This window comes from Neopsephotus bourkii, unplaced genomic scaffold, assembly GCF_033783945.1.
Source record: "Neopsephotus bourkii isolate Nb327-2 ecotype Australia unplaced genomic scaffold, CSIRO-AGI_Nbou_v1 NB_1346, whole genome shotgun sequence".
Lineage (NCBI taxonomy): Eukaryota > Metazoa > Chordata > Aves > Psittaciformes > Psittacidae > Neopsephotus > Neopsephotus bourkii.
In genome coordinates, this window is record NW_026901826.1 from 4,969,850 (window position 1) to 4,985,177 (window position 15,328).

A 15,328-nucleotide genomic window follows, 5' to 3' on the forward strand; every position below is an offset into this window, starting at 1 on the left:
GGCAATTTATAGCATTCTTTATGAAGAGATATATTTCCTGGGAGAATGGAATTACAGTAATTACAACTTGAACTTGCCATCAACATTTAAAAATCATCAAAACCATTTGAAATTAACAGACTGTACACAAACTGAAAAATTAGACTTTTTCTTAAAGATACGGATTGTGGTGAGACTTCGAAAAGATCAGCCTTTGAGTCCTTTTAGAGCTGTGCTGAGTATACAGCAATGGAGCTGCACACAGCAAGTCAATCAGGAGAGCAGGAGGGCTCCTGATATCTCACCTCCTGCCATTAGGATGAGGGATCAGCCTGATGGCAAATGATGCATTGCTTCCATTTGGATGACAGTAATGGCCAGGATGACAAGACCCTGCTTATTTTGCCTTTCATAAATATTTCTATAATGAAGGGATTCCAGGTTCTTTCACAAATATAGTCCTCCACTGACAATAAGTTAATTTTGTTCCCTCTGCATTTCCTACAAACTGTAACAAAGGGCTAGTCACTGAATGCATTTCTACAGTTCAGTGCTAAAAGTTGGGAAGATGGCTTTAAAAAAAACAAACCAACCAACAACAGACATAACCCATCTTCCAGCTTGTGGATCCTACTGAACTGTGGAATAAGCACAAGGCAAGAGTCACTGACTTGCAGAGAAATTAGCTACTGAGACCAATATTTTGCCTTTTGGAGAGGGAGTATCTTCCAGCTCTGAACTCCTAACCTTTTGCTCAACTTCTAATTTTAAGGAGATGAATGTTTTTTGCCACTATTGAAACATGTCAGATAAATCCCAGTTTTTTCCAGAGCTCTGTGTGAGTGCCAGGGGACTCACTGCAGGGAGAGGGGGAAGCTCTGAGTTATGGTCTGTCTTTGTCCAAGACTCAGAACAAAAGGGCAAAGTGGGCTGCTCTCAAAGTGCCACCTGCCTCTGGCTGCTCAAGTAAATCCCGTGTGACCAATTAGGACATGAAAGATTTGCTCTTCAGCTTGTGTTGAACGAATAATAATTTATCTGTCTTATAGCCTTCCTTTCTAACATGTCAGTCACAAGGGTGCTTCAGGAGTCCCTGATGCTTGAGTCCTTATTCACCCCCATTGCAGTAGCCAGTGTATTCCAGTTCAAATACATGGAGGTATGCCACAGCCACTTTGACTATTATGTGTATATATTTACAATATTTTTACAAAGGTTCTTTCATATCAAGTATATGAAAGAAATGTACATGAAGAAATATGTTCAATGAACACCCAAAATGGGTGACTGTACTGTAGCCTATAATAGTAGTTGGTAACAGGACAGCTACTGTACAAAACATAACATATTGACTTATTCAGATAGGATAGCATTTCCAGATGTTAGTTTTGTTTTACTAATGAATATGCTTGTTTCTTTCAACTGGCAAAATACTAGTTTTCGGTGGTAATACATGTATTCTAATTTATCGAACTGTGTCTTTTCTCCATCTCTGTATTTCCTTTTTCTTTTCTGTAGTGAGGGGAAGATCACTACTGATGCGACTACAGATGTGTTCATGGGATAACTATATGTAGTACTGTCAGGAAGTCTGTTTAAATCTAATAAGCAATATTTCGGTGCCAGGCTTGGGCTTACCACAGGAAAAGAGAAAGAAACTGTTTAGAATAACCAGAAAAGATATACCTGTATTCTGCAACATATGTCTATAGCTGCTTCAAAATAAACTGCAAGATCTATCAGAAATCTTGAAAAATATGCTGCTGCATTCCCTGGACAATGAAAATTTAAGACTGTGAAAGCTTCATGAGTGTTTAATAATAGTTTTTTTATGGTCTTGACTAAGCAATGTTGATGATGTATTGCAAGATTAATACATAAATCATTAGGAAACTTTAGTCATTTTAATACAGCAAGTCTGTGTTTTGCTTAATTCACTGATTCATCCTAAGGCGTATATTGAAATTTTGTGTGGCCTTTCATTAAAAACCCCAGCGTGTCACCCACGTTTTGCATCACTTGTCTTTTAATGGAGCACATAGCAATTGGGTTGTTCTGCAGTTTGATCTTCGTGCACTCTGCCCTCCAGGCAAATTAACACGCTGGAAATTTGGGAGCGTGGTGATGGGTGAGAGGAGGATGACACGCACAAGGCAAGTGTGGCGTGAAAGAGGTCCACATCAGTAAAACTTTACTGCTAGCATTGGCCAGGTTAGATGTAGCTGTATGTCAGTCAGTGTGGTCACGGGTTCTCTGAGACTTGTGTTGAAGCAGGATATGGTGGGGAAGGGAAAGGGTGCTGTCCCTGCACCCTTATTTCAGTCGGTCTGTATCCACCTCCTCCACGTGTGTGCATAATGCAAAAGCAACTGCTAATGAAAGAGAAAGAGCTGAGAGCAGCTCGAGAGCCTGTGCACAGGAGGTGTGGAGGAAGTGGTCCATGCCAAGCAGCAATTTTGTTTCCCCTGTTACTCAGTGGGTACCCTGAGCAGGCTTAATGCCCTTCACTAAACACGGTATCACTGGATGTAAATGGGAGACCTCTAAAGCACACAGCCAAGCTAAAGCCAGCCAAAAAAGAAACCAGAGTAAGACTGCCTGCCAAGGGAAGTGCTAAACATGGATCCAGTTTTCAAACTTGGACAGCAGCTGAGTCCATATTTAAACACCTAATTAGCCACTGCAGGCTCCAGTTTCAAATTTGGCTTCTCATTATGTTTCACGAATGCATTGCCCCAGCATGCTAGGGAGACTACTGCTGGAGACAGCACCATGGAGATCAGTGGTAAAAATCAGCTTCTGGTGAAAAAGAAAAAAAAAAATCAGCAAACCACAAAGCACTCACTCCAGAATTGAATATTTGCTTATTTTGTTTTGGTAAAAGTCCAAAACAATCCCTTTCTCTTCTCCCTAATTTTTGCAATGACAATGCAAACAATTCAGTCAATGTTGCAAAGATTCTTAAGCCAAAAATAAGAATTTCTGCTAAAAATTACTTGAACAAGAAATGCAGAACCTGCCTTACCCTGCTTATTATTCATCAGAATAGAATCAATAAAACATTTTCAAAAGAAGGGGAAGGTCTTGTATGTCGCTGCTCTCTTGGCTAGATTTCAAAGCAGGTAATTAAATCCTGTTTGCCTTAACTCCTCCTGTAGTTTCCATATAGCGAGATGTGCATTGCCCTATCTTATCAGCAGTACCTTGGCAAAATGCTATGGAAGGGCACTCCCCAGGGGAGACTGTTTTCCTTGCTAGGAATAGTGGTCCATAGAGAGCCCCACTCAAATAAGTGGGTGAGCATGGACTTTCCAAACTACCACTGCCAGGCACACCACTCCTTCCCACTGGACTTCTTCCCACCAAGTCTTTGCTCCGCTTTTCCTAGCTGCTGACCATGTACAGGCTTGCCATACCACAGCATATGCTGCCTGGTGTAGCTCAGTCCTGGTGGACAGTATTTATTAGGATGGATCCCTGGACAGTCAAACACCAGTAACTCCTAGCTCGCTGGCTGGCCAGCGTGTGTGTGTGTATGTACCAGTGGGAGCTGAGAGGTAGCAGTCTTTTGCCTGGATGGCCATCTAGTTAGGAGGCAGTTTCTCTGCTTGAGAGTCTGCCTGTCTCACTGTGAAGCATAGATGCCTTGTGTTCTCAAGGGTCAAAGCATCACAGGCACTGTGCATGCACTGGTATGCCAACACAGTTTGCTGGTAAGCTGTGTTCTGCTTTGGGCTCTCGTGTGCACATTCATTTCAGAAAGCTTTGAGAGCCTTCAGAAAATGAAAGCAATGTGGAAATGCATAATGTCAACATTATTTTATTTAGTATACAATTATACTCATTCAGTGCAGAAATGTACATACAGAACATAAACTTCCAAGAAAGGCTAGATTTAGATGAATAGGCCTTCAAGCCACATAATTCCATGTGTAAGAGGAATACATTTTATGGTTTTAAACTGAAAGAGGGTAGATTTAAATTAGATATTAGAAAAAAGTTCTTCACTTTGAGGGTGGTGAGGCACTGGCACAGGCTGCCCAGAGAAGCTGTGGCTGCCCCATCCCTGGCAGTGTTCAAGGCCAGGCTGCACAGGGCTTGGAGCAACCTGGTCTAGTGGATCCCTGCCCTTGGCACGGGGGTTGAAACTAGATGATCTTTAAGGTCTCTTCCAGCCCAAACCATTCTGTGATTCTGTGTGTATATGCATGATAGATGCAATCCTGGTAAAGGTACAGGAGCCTATGTGCCCCTGTTTCTCTCATGAATAAATTCAAGACTGGATGTAATGAAATCAGGTAACCACTGTTGATTTTTTTTTTCCCAACATGGCATTTAAACAACACGATTCTAACAAGATGGGGTCTCACAAACAAACCACTAACTGTTGTTCAGCAAAAATCCTTGTCAGATTTGTGTCACAGGTCATTCTCCTGTCTTATGTAGTCCATTGATGTCAGATTCCTGGAAAGCAAAAAGCACACACAGACTAAATGGGAAGATAGCAGGTGATCATTGCAGGGGTTCTGCCAAAAGTGTCTGTTCTGTGTATCCAATTTTATATCCTTTATATCTACAGTATGTTATTGAAGTCTGATTCCCCACTGCCTTGCAAATCATTTGCATCTCTGCAATGTGATATAAAAGGCTTCCTCCTTGATTGGATAGCTTTTTATATCTTCTCAGCACTCGTGTTTCTCTGACATAGATATCTATGCAAAGTACAAGGCTTTTGAGGATCCAGCCCTTGCAGTTCATGCTTCATTGCCACAAGGTAAGTCAAAACAGCACTCACACAAAATGTGGGAATGGGAAGTCATGGGGAGCATTCACCATCCTCCCGCCTGGCATCTGAAGGTTACTGCAGGCCAGACTAGACCCAGGCAGAACAAGTCAGAGTAGTCAGTCGCCAGCTCTGCTTCCTTGCAAGCTGCTTGCCAGACAAGATCACCGTAATTCAATTCAGGAAGTTTGTCCTGTGCCCCAGCTTCCGTGTTTCGCTGGTGAGAGAATGGTGGCACTGAGGGAACAGTGCCAGGGTTGGCTGCCAGCTGGCTGCCGGAGGTGGCTTTGGATGAGCGCTTCTTCCCATGGGTGGCGTGAGCTCTGCCCCACACTGCTGCGCAAGAGAAGCTCGTAGCGGCTGAGGATCTGGTCCTTCAAGTTAAAAGGGTTGAAATATGCATGAAGCATAAGGTGACATTTTGAGTGTCTCAGATCAGAGCACGGACGTTACTGAATTTAAAATGTAACTGCAATTTCCTGACTAATGCCAAATCACTTTTCTATTCATGCAGTGATTGTTCTTTATTCTTAAAATAGCCCATTTTACCCCGAGGGGCAGGTGATATCTTTATGATGATGGAACTATGTTATTCAGCATGTTACAGCTCAGGCTGCTGGTTGGTGCAAGGGCCATTCATGGTCAGGTGTCCTTTTTTATTCTCTCTCAGTTTATAGAATGCATTTGTAAACTGTTTGGTTTTTGTTTGCTTGAACAAGAATACAGCAGGTGAAAAAAAGAAGAAGAAAAAAAAGAGATGCACTGGAGATTCAGTGGTATTGTCTTTTATTTCCTGTACCTGAGCTGCACAATTTGCCATTATGTCTCCAAGTTTCTTAGTCCATTCAGACAACATGAACAGTTAAATTGCTTCAGTAGCCTTATACCTCTGCAGAGAGGCAGCTTGTTTGCTATCATCCAGGACCTTCTGTGGTGAAGTGTACCGGATATTATAAATAAAGTATTCAATGAGAATGGGCTCTGAGACATACTTGCTGTTCATTCAAAATAAAAACCTTGTACTTGGTAGCAGCCACAGAAATTGAAGGCAAGTTTTTCAGCAGAGTAGGTGCATTAGGCATTTGCTGCACTAAGGGTGGAGGTGTAGAGGCTGGAGTTGCGGCTGGCACAGAGGCAGGACAACAACTAGGGGAACGGAAAGAGATGGGAAAGAGAGACCTGCTGCTGGGTGGGTGCCCCTCTATCTCTCTCCACAGGCAATAGCTGCTGATCCAGGGACGCCAACCCCTGGCTCCACACCATCATCATCAGCAAGCAGTGCCCCTTCCCCAGGCTCTGGCAGATGCAAAAGGGGGTGGGGACCATAGCTCTTCTGCTGCCCCCAGGAGCCTGTTGCTTTAGGCTCCCGCCTGCTTTGCTTATGGGCTGTCCGTAATGCCAGGAATTACCTCTGGTTCTGCTAAGCACAAAAAAGGTTAGATGAGAGGCTGTAGTAATTACAAGAGTGAATTGTCATGGCTTAGGAATCTGTGGAAGTGATGCTGATGCCCAAGTCGGGAGGAGCATTTCAAGTGACATTCCTGCTAATTTGCCTGGAACTAGCCTGCTTATTTAAAAAAAAAATACTGCTGCCTGCGTGCAGTGACACCTACAGCTCTTTGGAAGTTTGAGCTGGAAGAAAGGCAGATTCAGCACCCACATGAGGCACAAAGGAGTCTCAACAGGTTATGTTTTCTGTAATTCCTGGTATTTGTGAGCCTTCGTCGCACCTCATGTTTGGTAGAGACCTAGCCAGGTGCCTTTGCTGTACATGGCATAACTGGTTACACTTGCAGCCACTCTCCTTGCCCCATCTTTTTATCTGTCTCTTTAGCTGTGTGTAATCTGGTGTGTTACTGGGATAGGGACAATGAGTACCTTGCTCATCTGTACTGTGCCCAACACAGGAGCCATTGTCTGAAAGTAGTAGGTCCTACTGCAATACAAATAATAAATAACCAAGAGTAGTATGATCAGACACAGATTTACTGTGGGAACAGGTATGTATGTGTGGGAAAAGAGCTATGAAGAAGGGGAGAGTAGTTTGTGGGCCTCTAGGTGATGATGCCATGGAGACTGGTGCCTCAGCCTTTCTAGCTTAAATATTTTGACATAGAGATTCTGGCAGGTCCTGTGTCATTTTATTTTAATTTTTCTCCCTGCCATAAATAAGACGTGGTGTCTGACAGAATAATCACCGGTGAACAGCACACCTGACAGTGATAAGCTGCTTCTGAGGACTCGATGTACAGCTGTTTGTTTGCTGGATATTGCAAAATGCAGGACATTTGATGTTCATGCAATTCTGTTTTCCTTATGACTGTTTTTATGTGCATCTCCCTCTTTCTTTCTCTCCTGTAACAGATGTTCATATTCACCCCATGGAGCCTATGCCCAAAGCAAACTTGCCCTTGTGTTATTTACCTATCAACTACAGCATCTTCTGACTGCAAATGGAAGCCATGTGACTGCTAACGTAGTAGACCCTGGAGTCGTGAATACTGAGCTCTACAAGCATGTCTTTTGGGTTGTGAAAGTGGCTAAATGGATGACAGCCTGGCTGTTCTTCAAGGTATGCAGGTTTTTAAATTATTTTATAGCCATGCCCCTGCATTTTGAGAGCTATAGTCAGTGGAAGGAGTATTAGAGTGTATAATAATATATGGAATTGATTGCATTTCTCTGTCTTATGAGAAGGACAAAGTTGATAAAGACAGGCCTTCCCCAGAGCAAACACTCTTACAGTAAGGGAAGGGAATGCCTTTCACATCCTGAGCCCATGCACTGATTATCTCCCCTCTGATCTCAGTGTGTTTTCATGTATGCATGGAGAGCAAAATGTCATCTTAACACAAAGCCAGAATGTGCAGCATGTTCCTTGGACATGTCTTGTATGTCCTCCTAATGAGAAGCAAACGTGATGTGGCATGGTGTACATGTACACAGCACGTTACAGAGAAGAGGGCAAAGAGAGGAAGGAAGCTGTACAAACATGGTGGTGGGAAGTGGCCATACCCTAGGCTGTGTGGGCCCAAACACCCATGCTGTCACACTAACACATGCTTGTAATGGTACCTGATTTTCTGTTACCTTTTCCTGGTTTGCATTAGGAAACTTACAGCTGCTTGACCAAACTGATCCAGAAATGGGGCAGACCCAGCTGCAGTTAACTTCAGTAACATTTTGTAGTGATGTAAGTAGATAGATCTGAAATCAGTTCAGCTGTGTAGGTACAATCTCCTCATGCGGACAAGCCTTAAGAGGACTTGCGCTGAGAAAATGTACTTTCAGAAAGTAGTTGTGGATTAAGTGAATTGAACCTGATTCCATTAGGGAAAATTAAATGTCCTAATTAAAATGAAGTATTCTAGATCAAGGGGCATGTCCCACAAAGCAAATTAATTTTAAACTTTGATATGGAAATATCAGTAGCTTTAATTTTAGAAATTAAACTAGAGGCTGGAAGAGTGGCTGTAAAATAAGATGTAAACAAATAAACCCATATTTAAAAAAAGTAATAGTGCCTTCCGAGTATACTCTGAATATTGCAATACAATTGTAATAGGAATGCTCATAATACGTAATGCATTCTTAAAGAAGCAGAATGCAGCTTTGCCAGACTGTATGTATTAAACTTGTTTTGCCTCTTGTGATTGACATTTTAAATATCACTCTCCGGTGGTGGTGTTTTTTCATTGGAATTACTTCACCTTGCTAATGTAACAGTTTCATGCAGATGTTTAGGTTGTGCTCAGCTTTTCCTCTGGAGCCACAAAATTCTGACAAAATTTCCATGTCTGAGAGTGAGAATTTAGTCTCTTGTTGTCTACAGCCTCAGTTTCATTTGTGTGCCCAGGGAGACATTTTTGTATTATACTGACCAGGTTTAGACACTGAATGGGATGTCACTGAGCACACATAAAATGACTGGATTTATCACAAGAGGGAGTCTCATGAAGTTCTATTAGTAATGTGCTGATAGTTCTTGATCACTTCCTATTCTTTGGACGAAATACTGCTCTAAAAGAATCCTGCCTTGGAACAGGTGATGGACACAGACATACTGACAGGCATGGAAGTGTACTTCCAAAATACGCGGAAGTGTGTACTGCCAAAAAGCGAACACATCAATTGCTTTTTAAGTAAGAATAACTTAAGGTTTGGATGACTGTATGCTTCAGTTATTGAGGTTGAGATTTTTGTGTTTTTATATAGCACTCAGTATGTTTTTCCTGTGAACCAAAGGAGAGGGAAACTCCTGCCATCACTCTTCCCGTCCTTCCTTAGGTTTCTGAATCACTGCTCTGACTTCTACTTTTTGCTTATTGCTTAATGCTTAAGATATATGTTTATGTATTCGGGATTGACTTTGACTTCCTTTCTCACACTCAGGAGCACTTTATCATATAGGTACGTGGTGTTCAGTTCCAGCAGAATGGCATCACAAGGCAATGCTTAGGTCCATGGTAAGCTCACATCAAAAGCATGCCTGGCAATTTTAATAGTGCTGTAGTATCCAGCGTTCAAACCTGTGTGGGTCTTGTGTTGGTCTTGTGCACTAGGGTAAATTTCTCTGGAGAAAAGTAAGGAAGCCAGTATAAGAAAATTCAGTTGTCTGATGGCATTAGCTGATAGTTGGTAGTAAGGGTTTCTTCTGCGCTGGAATTTCATTCCCAAGTGCACATATATAAATCTTCCTTCTATGATTATGGCAGTAATGCAGTGAAAATGAGGTGATAGCTCTCTAGTCATATTGGCTCAACTAACTTTTATCACCCTGAAGTATTCTGGAGCAGTTTCTAAATGCGTGCAGGAAATTGCTTCACCCATTGCAACCTGTCACTTGCGAGAGCCAACACAACCCAGATAGCTCTGGTGAGAAAATACATTTTGGATTTATCACATTGCGTTCCCTCAGGAGAGAGTCAACATGTTATTTGATTTAATTCCAAACTACTGTGGCAGAGCCTCCTCTGCCTTTAAATGCATTTCTGCCAGCACTGGTCCCAGTTGCATTCAAGTCAAATACCTCCTGGGTATTGCAGCTTGGCCCCCACTCTCACTAGGCTGCTCATATTTGAGGCAGCTTAGTTGGCAGACAAGGCTGTTGGCTCAACATTCGCATCAGAGCCACCTCAAGATACTTAGGTACAAATAAACCTACAGGTTTGTAAATAAGCTATGATACAAGGTATTAACAGCTTGAGTTTCTCAGAACTGTGAAACGTTGTCTTCGGGTCTTCATACTTTGCTCACTAAAATCTCTACCAAATCAGCTGCAGTGAGAGGCACCGCTGTAGAAATAAGATAGGCTAAGCTCAAAGATCCACTGATGGTAACAAGATTTGTCAAATTAATGCCTGCCCTTTAGAAGTGATGGTTTCACTCTTTCTCTACTTGATTCTTTCTCAGGAAAGTTATTGTCTACTATTCTACTTGTTCTTTAAATTTCCATTTTGCAGATGTTTTCTCTACATTTTTAATAAACACACAAGAGAGAAATTATGTTTATTCCTAAAAAAAATATTTAAAAATATTGATTTCTACCCCTGTGACTTCGCAGTAAATATAAACGGACAAGCAGTCCCAGTCTTTTGCAGAGCGCAGTGAGAGCCTGTTAAGAATTTTTGACATAAAGTGATAATTTTTTTTAAAGATATAAACTCCAAACTAGTAAACTATAACTAAATAATAATATAATAATAGCCTACAAAGACATTTGTTGGGCGTCAAATTGCAGTTTAGCCAACTGTGGAACACACCAGATTTAGTAATGTGTACTGTCCAAGCTAGAAGCCAGAAAGGTACCATTTCCCTCTGAAGTACTTCTAGTTCTGCTAGAGATAGTGAATATTCATTCTCAGCCAGATGGCCTCTGCTTGTGATACAATTAAAATGCCTTAGAGCAGAAAATAAAACGTTGCCTCTCATTAATGTCCAATGGCAGAGACCGTTCTGCTTTGTATGACTTCATTATGCCAGCAAAGTAGAGATGTTTCCTGCACAGCAATGTTGTAAACTTGCCCAAATCCTTCCTTATGACCAGCTTGGTGAACGGGGCATTTTCAGATACAGAGTATTCGGTCCTTTCAGCCACCTCAGACCAGTATTTAGGAAGGCATTGTGGAAGGAAGACTGTGCATCAGATCTTGTCTCAGCTGTCAGTTTCAAAGACGTAGTGCCACATAAATTATTATTGACTGACAAACTGAAAATGAGTAGAATTAGTGACCCTGCCAGCCTGTAAAAGCAAAGGGGTGGGCTTCAGGAGAACAGGCTAGAAATCAGCCAATATAAACTAGTTAATTTCTTTCATCTGTCAAAATAGGCTTAACTTTAGTGTAATTTTCCAATAACATTTTAAACAAAATGCTTCCAGTCTGTAAATGCTGCTAGAAAACAAGATCTAAACCCCCTGGATTCATCGTTCATGCCAGAGGACATAGTCATGCAGGTCTTATTGCAGCATATATTATTCAAACTGTCCCTTTGGCACTGTGAATGTAGAAAATTCATTTTGTCCTTCCCCCACCCTGAGGTGTCAGGAGACAAACACATCACCACACAATAACGCCAGCTGTAGAGAATGAGAATAATTAAATACTACAGCTGAAAGCAGCAATTCATCAGCATCAACATCTTCTGTCCATGTGAGTGTGAGGTCCTCATGTAAAGCTGTTCTGGAATTTTCTCACAAAATGGAAACTCCTTGAAGAAACATGTCATTTGTGGTTATTTTTTACAAAAGGCTTTTCAGATCAAAAGGTAGGATTCTGGTCAAAATCAGAGAGAAGGAAATGGCCTTACTTATTCTATTCTCTAAGTAGAATTACTACTCTAGTGTTTAAACAGGTTTCATTTTTGTACACATTGGGACAGGGATTTATGCTTTAGAACCATGGGGCTTCTTTTATTCTATGAAATAAATATTTGATTTTTCATACAGCCATAGAGTGGTTCTAGGGAGAAAGATGGATGGACCCACCTGAGAAGTCTAATAAGCAACTCTTCAAGCTCCGTACTGGTGATTTTTCTTGCATGTGAATCCCTGGACTCGGATAGGCATCCAGGCCCTCCTGCTTGTTATGGGATCTGTGGATGCACTTTAGCTGCTTTATTTGTTCTAACTGCTGAGCAAGAAGGCTTTGGAGCACAGAGTCTTTTGTGTCTGTCTTAATTAGGATCAGACTTCTCTAAAGTAGGGTAACTCTCAGTGCCCACCTAAATAACACTGGACCCTGGTCTCCACTCTACCCATTGTTCTGCTTGTCTCAAGCTATTGTTATTTTTGTACCTGTTTTCTCAGGTCTAAGTATCACAGTATCACAGTATGTTTTTATTCTGAGACACATTGAGAATTGTTGGAGAATGTTTAGATGGCAGGAAAGAAAAGGATTTGTGTTGAGTGCATTGGTGTATGGCACTCAAAAGGGTCAGGATGCTGTATGGGACAGCACAAAATGGGTGGGAGTGCAATGTGTTGGAGTGCATCAGAGGCGAGTAAAGGCTGTTGAAGTTCTTGTTTATAACTCTGATTTGGAGCAGCTACTGGCATGATCTATCCCCAAACCACACCCAGGCTTCCTCTTGGAGAGTGCTAGTTGGAACAGGCCGAAACACAGCCATGGAGCAAGAAAATAACAAAGCAGTGTGTACGGTCAGAGATCCATCTTGTGCCTTGTCCTGCAGTTTTAGTTGTTTAGTTAAAATAGGAAAAGTATCCCCCTTTTTTTTCCTGACAGTGTAAAATAGGAAGACTATCTTCCATCTTTCAAAAGAGTTCACAAGACTGGAAAACTGTCTAACGCTACCTGCAGGATTGATCTTTTGTAGCTTGAAAAATGGTCTAAAGAAATACAAGTTACACTGTGTACTATGTAGAAACCTATGCTTGTCCTGTGTGAAACGGTTTTGCAGTGGAACTTTCAGACTGGTAAGTGTCTGAAATGTTGTGATATCATTTTGCTGGCAGGCCAGAAGCTTACTGAAAACAGGTAACCTTTGTGGTAGAGTACTGCGTGGTAGAGGATTGTTAATTTAATTTGACAGCTCGGGCAGATTGTTTCATTCTGTCTGAAAGGAATTTGGTTTGTATCCAAAAGAGTAAAAAAATAGTCTCTGTATTGCTGTAGTGTGGACAGAGTAAGTAAACAGTTAAGAAATTGTGAAAATACAAGAGCCTAACCAGCGTTAGCACATCAGCACTTACTATCTTGTAATCTGTAACTATTTTCATATTCAGAACCCAGAGAGTGAGTTAGGAAAGACATTTTCCATCAATCAATTTATTACTTGCTAACATTTCTCAGCAATTCTTTCCTATGTATTTGGTTAATAACTTTATATGGTAATCTGTTCCCAGTCAGACATGTTCAAAATGGAGGAAACACAAGAGGAAGATAATTTGCTGTGGACCAAAAATACATGCCAGGGACTCGGTTCTGATTCCTGTCAGTTTTAAAGAAGGTAACCACAATGCCTCTAATGTAAAGGTCTCAATAAAGAACTTGAAAGGTTGGGGAATTAGATGAAATCCTGAAATTTCAACTAGACCATCAGCCTTTCACTTTTAATCCTTAGTCTTTATAGTTAGGGGTTATAGCATCACATTACTGTAATTCTTCCTCATTCACCTGGGAATTTCTACCTCCATCATCACATAATTAAAATACCATTTTCTTTAAGTCAGGTAACACAGCGCTGTTGGAAACTTGAACCCACTGGCAGCAGAATACAGAACAACCACTAATTTTTCTCATCAGCATGTCTCTCAGATATCTTTTTGAAAGAGAGAAAGAATAAAAGAGGAAAGAGTCCACCCCAGCCCCACAGAAACAACCCATTCAGCAAGGGTAGGAACAATAGCTATAACACTGAGTTAAGGATAAAAACCACCATCTTCCCTTGGAAAATCCCTCTACCAAGCTCACAGGCGAGCACCAGTTTGGAATTAGATCACTAAAATAAGGAGATGCAGAGAAGGAGGTTGTGGGAGTGCATATTAATATATATATGTGTATATATATGCACACACATCACATGGACAGGTTGCCATCAGGTGTGGTGTGCATTATTTATCAATTAATAGTTCTCTGGAGATGACCTACCTAAATTCCTTATTGTTTTGTAACTTGCAATGCATCTGTAACAGCACAGTGCTGATAAAATTTATATTGCAGAGCCCCATACCTAGAGCCCCTATTCACTACAGAGAAATTCATTTTAAGAGGTTTCAGAGATTTACAGGCATTCCTTTCCCCCTCTCTGAATGTGACAGTCCTGAATTTACCAGTAATCCAAGGAGACTGAAAAACCTTTCAACGTGAGGTAAGGAAACTCTTCCATGAGCAGCATAGACACAGTTTTTAATGGTTATCTTGAGCTCTGAAAGATAGACAGAAAATGCCAAGCTCTGCCAAGAAGCTGCAAACATCCGCTTTCCTAGTGATCTAAGGCATCTGTGCCTGGAAGCCACCTCTGACAGGTCTCCTGGTTCATAAATGTCTGCAGTATGAATGCCTGCACCAGAGCTGTTCATCCAGTGATCTCCTCATGGTCACTGCTAGTACTGGATCTGTCTTATCCTAAGACAAATATCTGCAGTTGGCCACATGAATCCATTCCTTCAAGTGCCAGTTTATCATTGTGAACGATGAAGGCGTCCTGTGGCGACTAGCTCAGCTGTAGACGTCTGTGCTGTGTAAAGTTACCAAAGATTAATGCCATACCAATGTACAGGACATTTTAAAAAGCACTGATGCTAGTAAAGAACTGAAGATATCGTGGGTTTGGATGTGCACAGGAGAGGGTAGGAACACACTTTCGTTGTGTTCACGTATCTGGGGCACGAGCAATTTGTGACCAGTCTGATTTTCCAAATGGCAGCTCTAGGTGTTCGGAGTATCAGACCACTTCTTGTGTAAGTGGGAAATGTGCTCATGAGCAGCCACAGGTGAGGAAATACCAGTTATTTATGAAACATATTTCTCATATATGTTTATAATCCACTGTGTGCCTCCACTGTTTATCACATAGATATTGCCATGCATTTACATAGGTAGCTATGACTATGTATGGATTTATGATAGTGTGATGTATGTAACAAGAACCACAGAAAGCAAGCACCACCCACTATTTGAGGAAGAACTGGAAAGAGTAAATACATTTTTTTAAATAACAGGATCATCGAGCACCCAATTTGTGAGTTTTGACAAGTTTCAATTCAGACGTCACTTGGATAGCTCTGGCTTTAGTAATGACTGTAACAATTAGGGTTGCCAGCGTCCAAGAATTTGTGTTTGCATTTTAGAGAGGGTACAAGAGCTGCAAGACATAGTTCACATGGTTTGCTTTGGTTTTATTATCTTCTCAGGTAAATACATGGGATTTGGAGGATTTTAGTAGCTGCATATGAGAAGAGAATTTGGTACAGTGGCCCTAGCTCCCATTTTTCTAGAAGGAGCATGATCCTGTATGCAGCAAAAACACAAGTCATTAAAACAATCTGTCCAGAGTTAGTGGTTTCTATATGTTAATGCATAGTTAAACATTCTCTTTAAATTTGGT

At 41.3% G+C, this 15,328-nt stretch overlaps 1 protein-coding gene across 4 annotated transcripts in view; it reads left to right on the forward strand.

Moving 5' to 3' along the window:
- DHRSX (dehydrogenase/reductase X-linked) overlaps positions 1–15,328 on the forward strand; it is a 163,508-nt gene that overhangs the window by 126,933 nt on the left and 21,247 nt on the right. For all 4 annotated transcript variants that reach the window (XM_061366538.1, XM_061366539.1, XM_061366541.1 and 1 more), the window contains one exon: positions 7,127–7,334. In XM_061366538.1, coding sequence (XP_061222522.1) covers positions 7,127–7,334 — 208 coding nt within the window. The remainder of the gene's footprint in view (positions 1–7,126; positions 7,335–15,328) is intronic.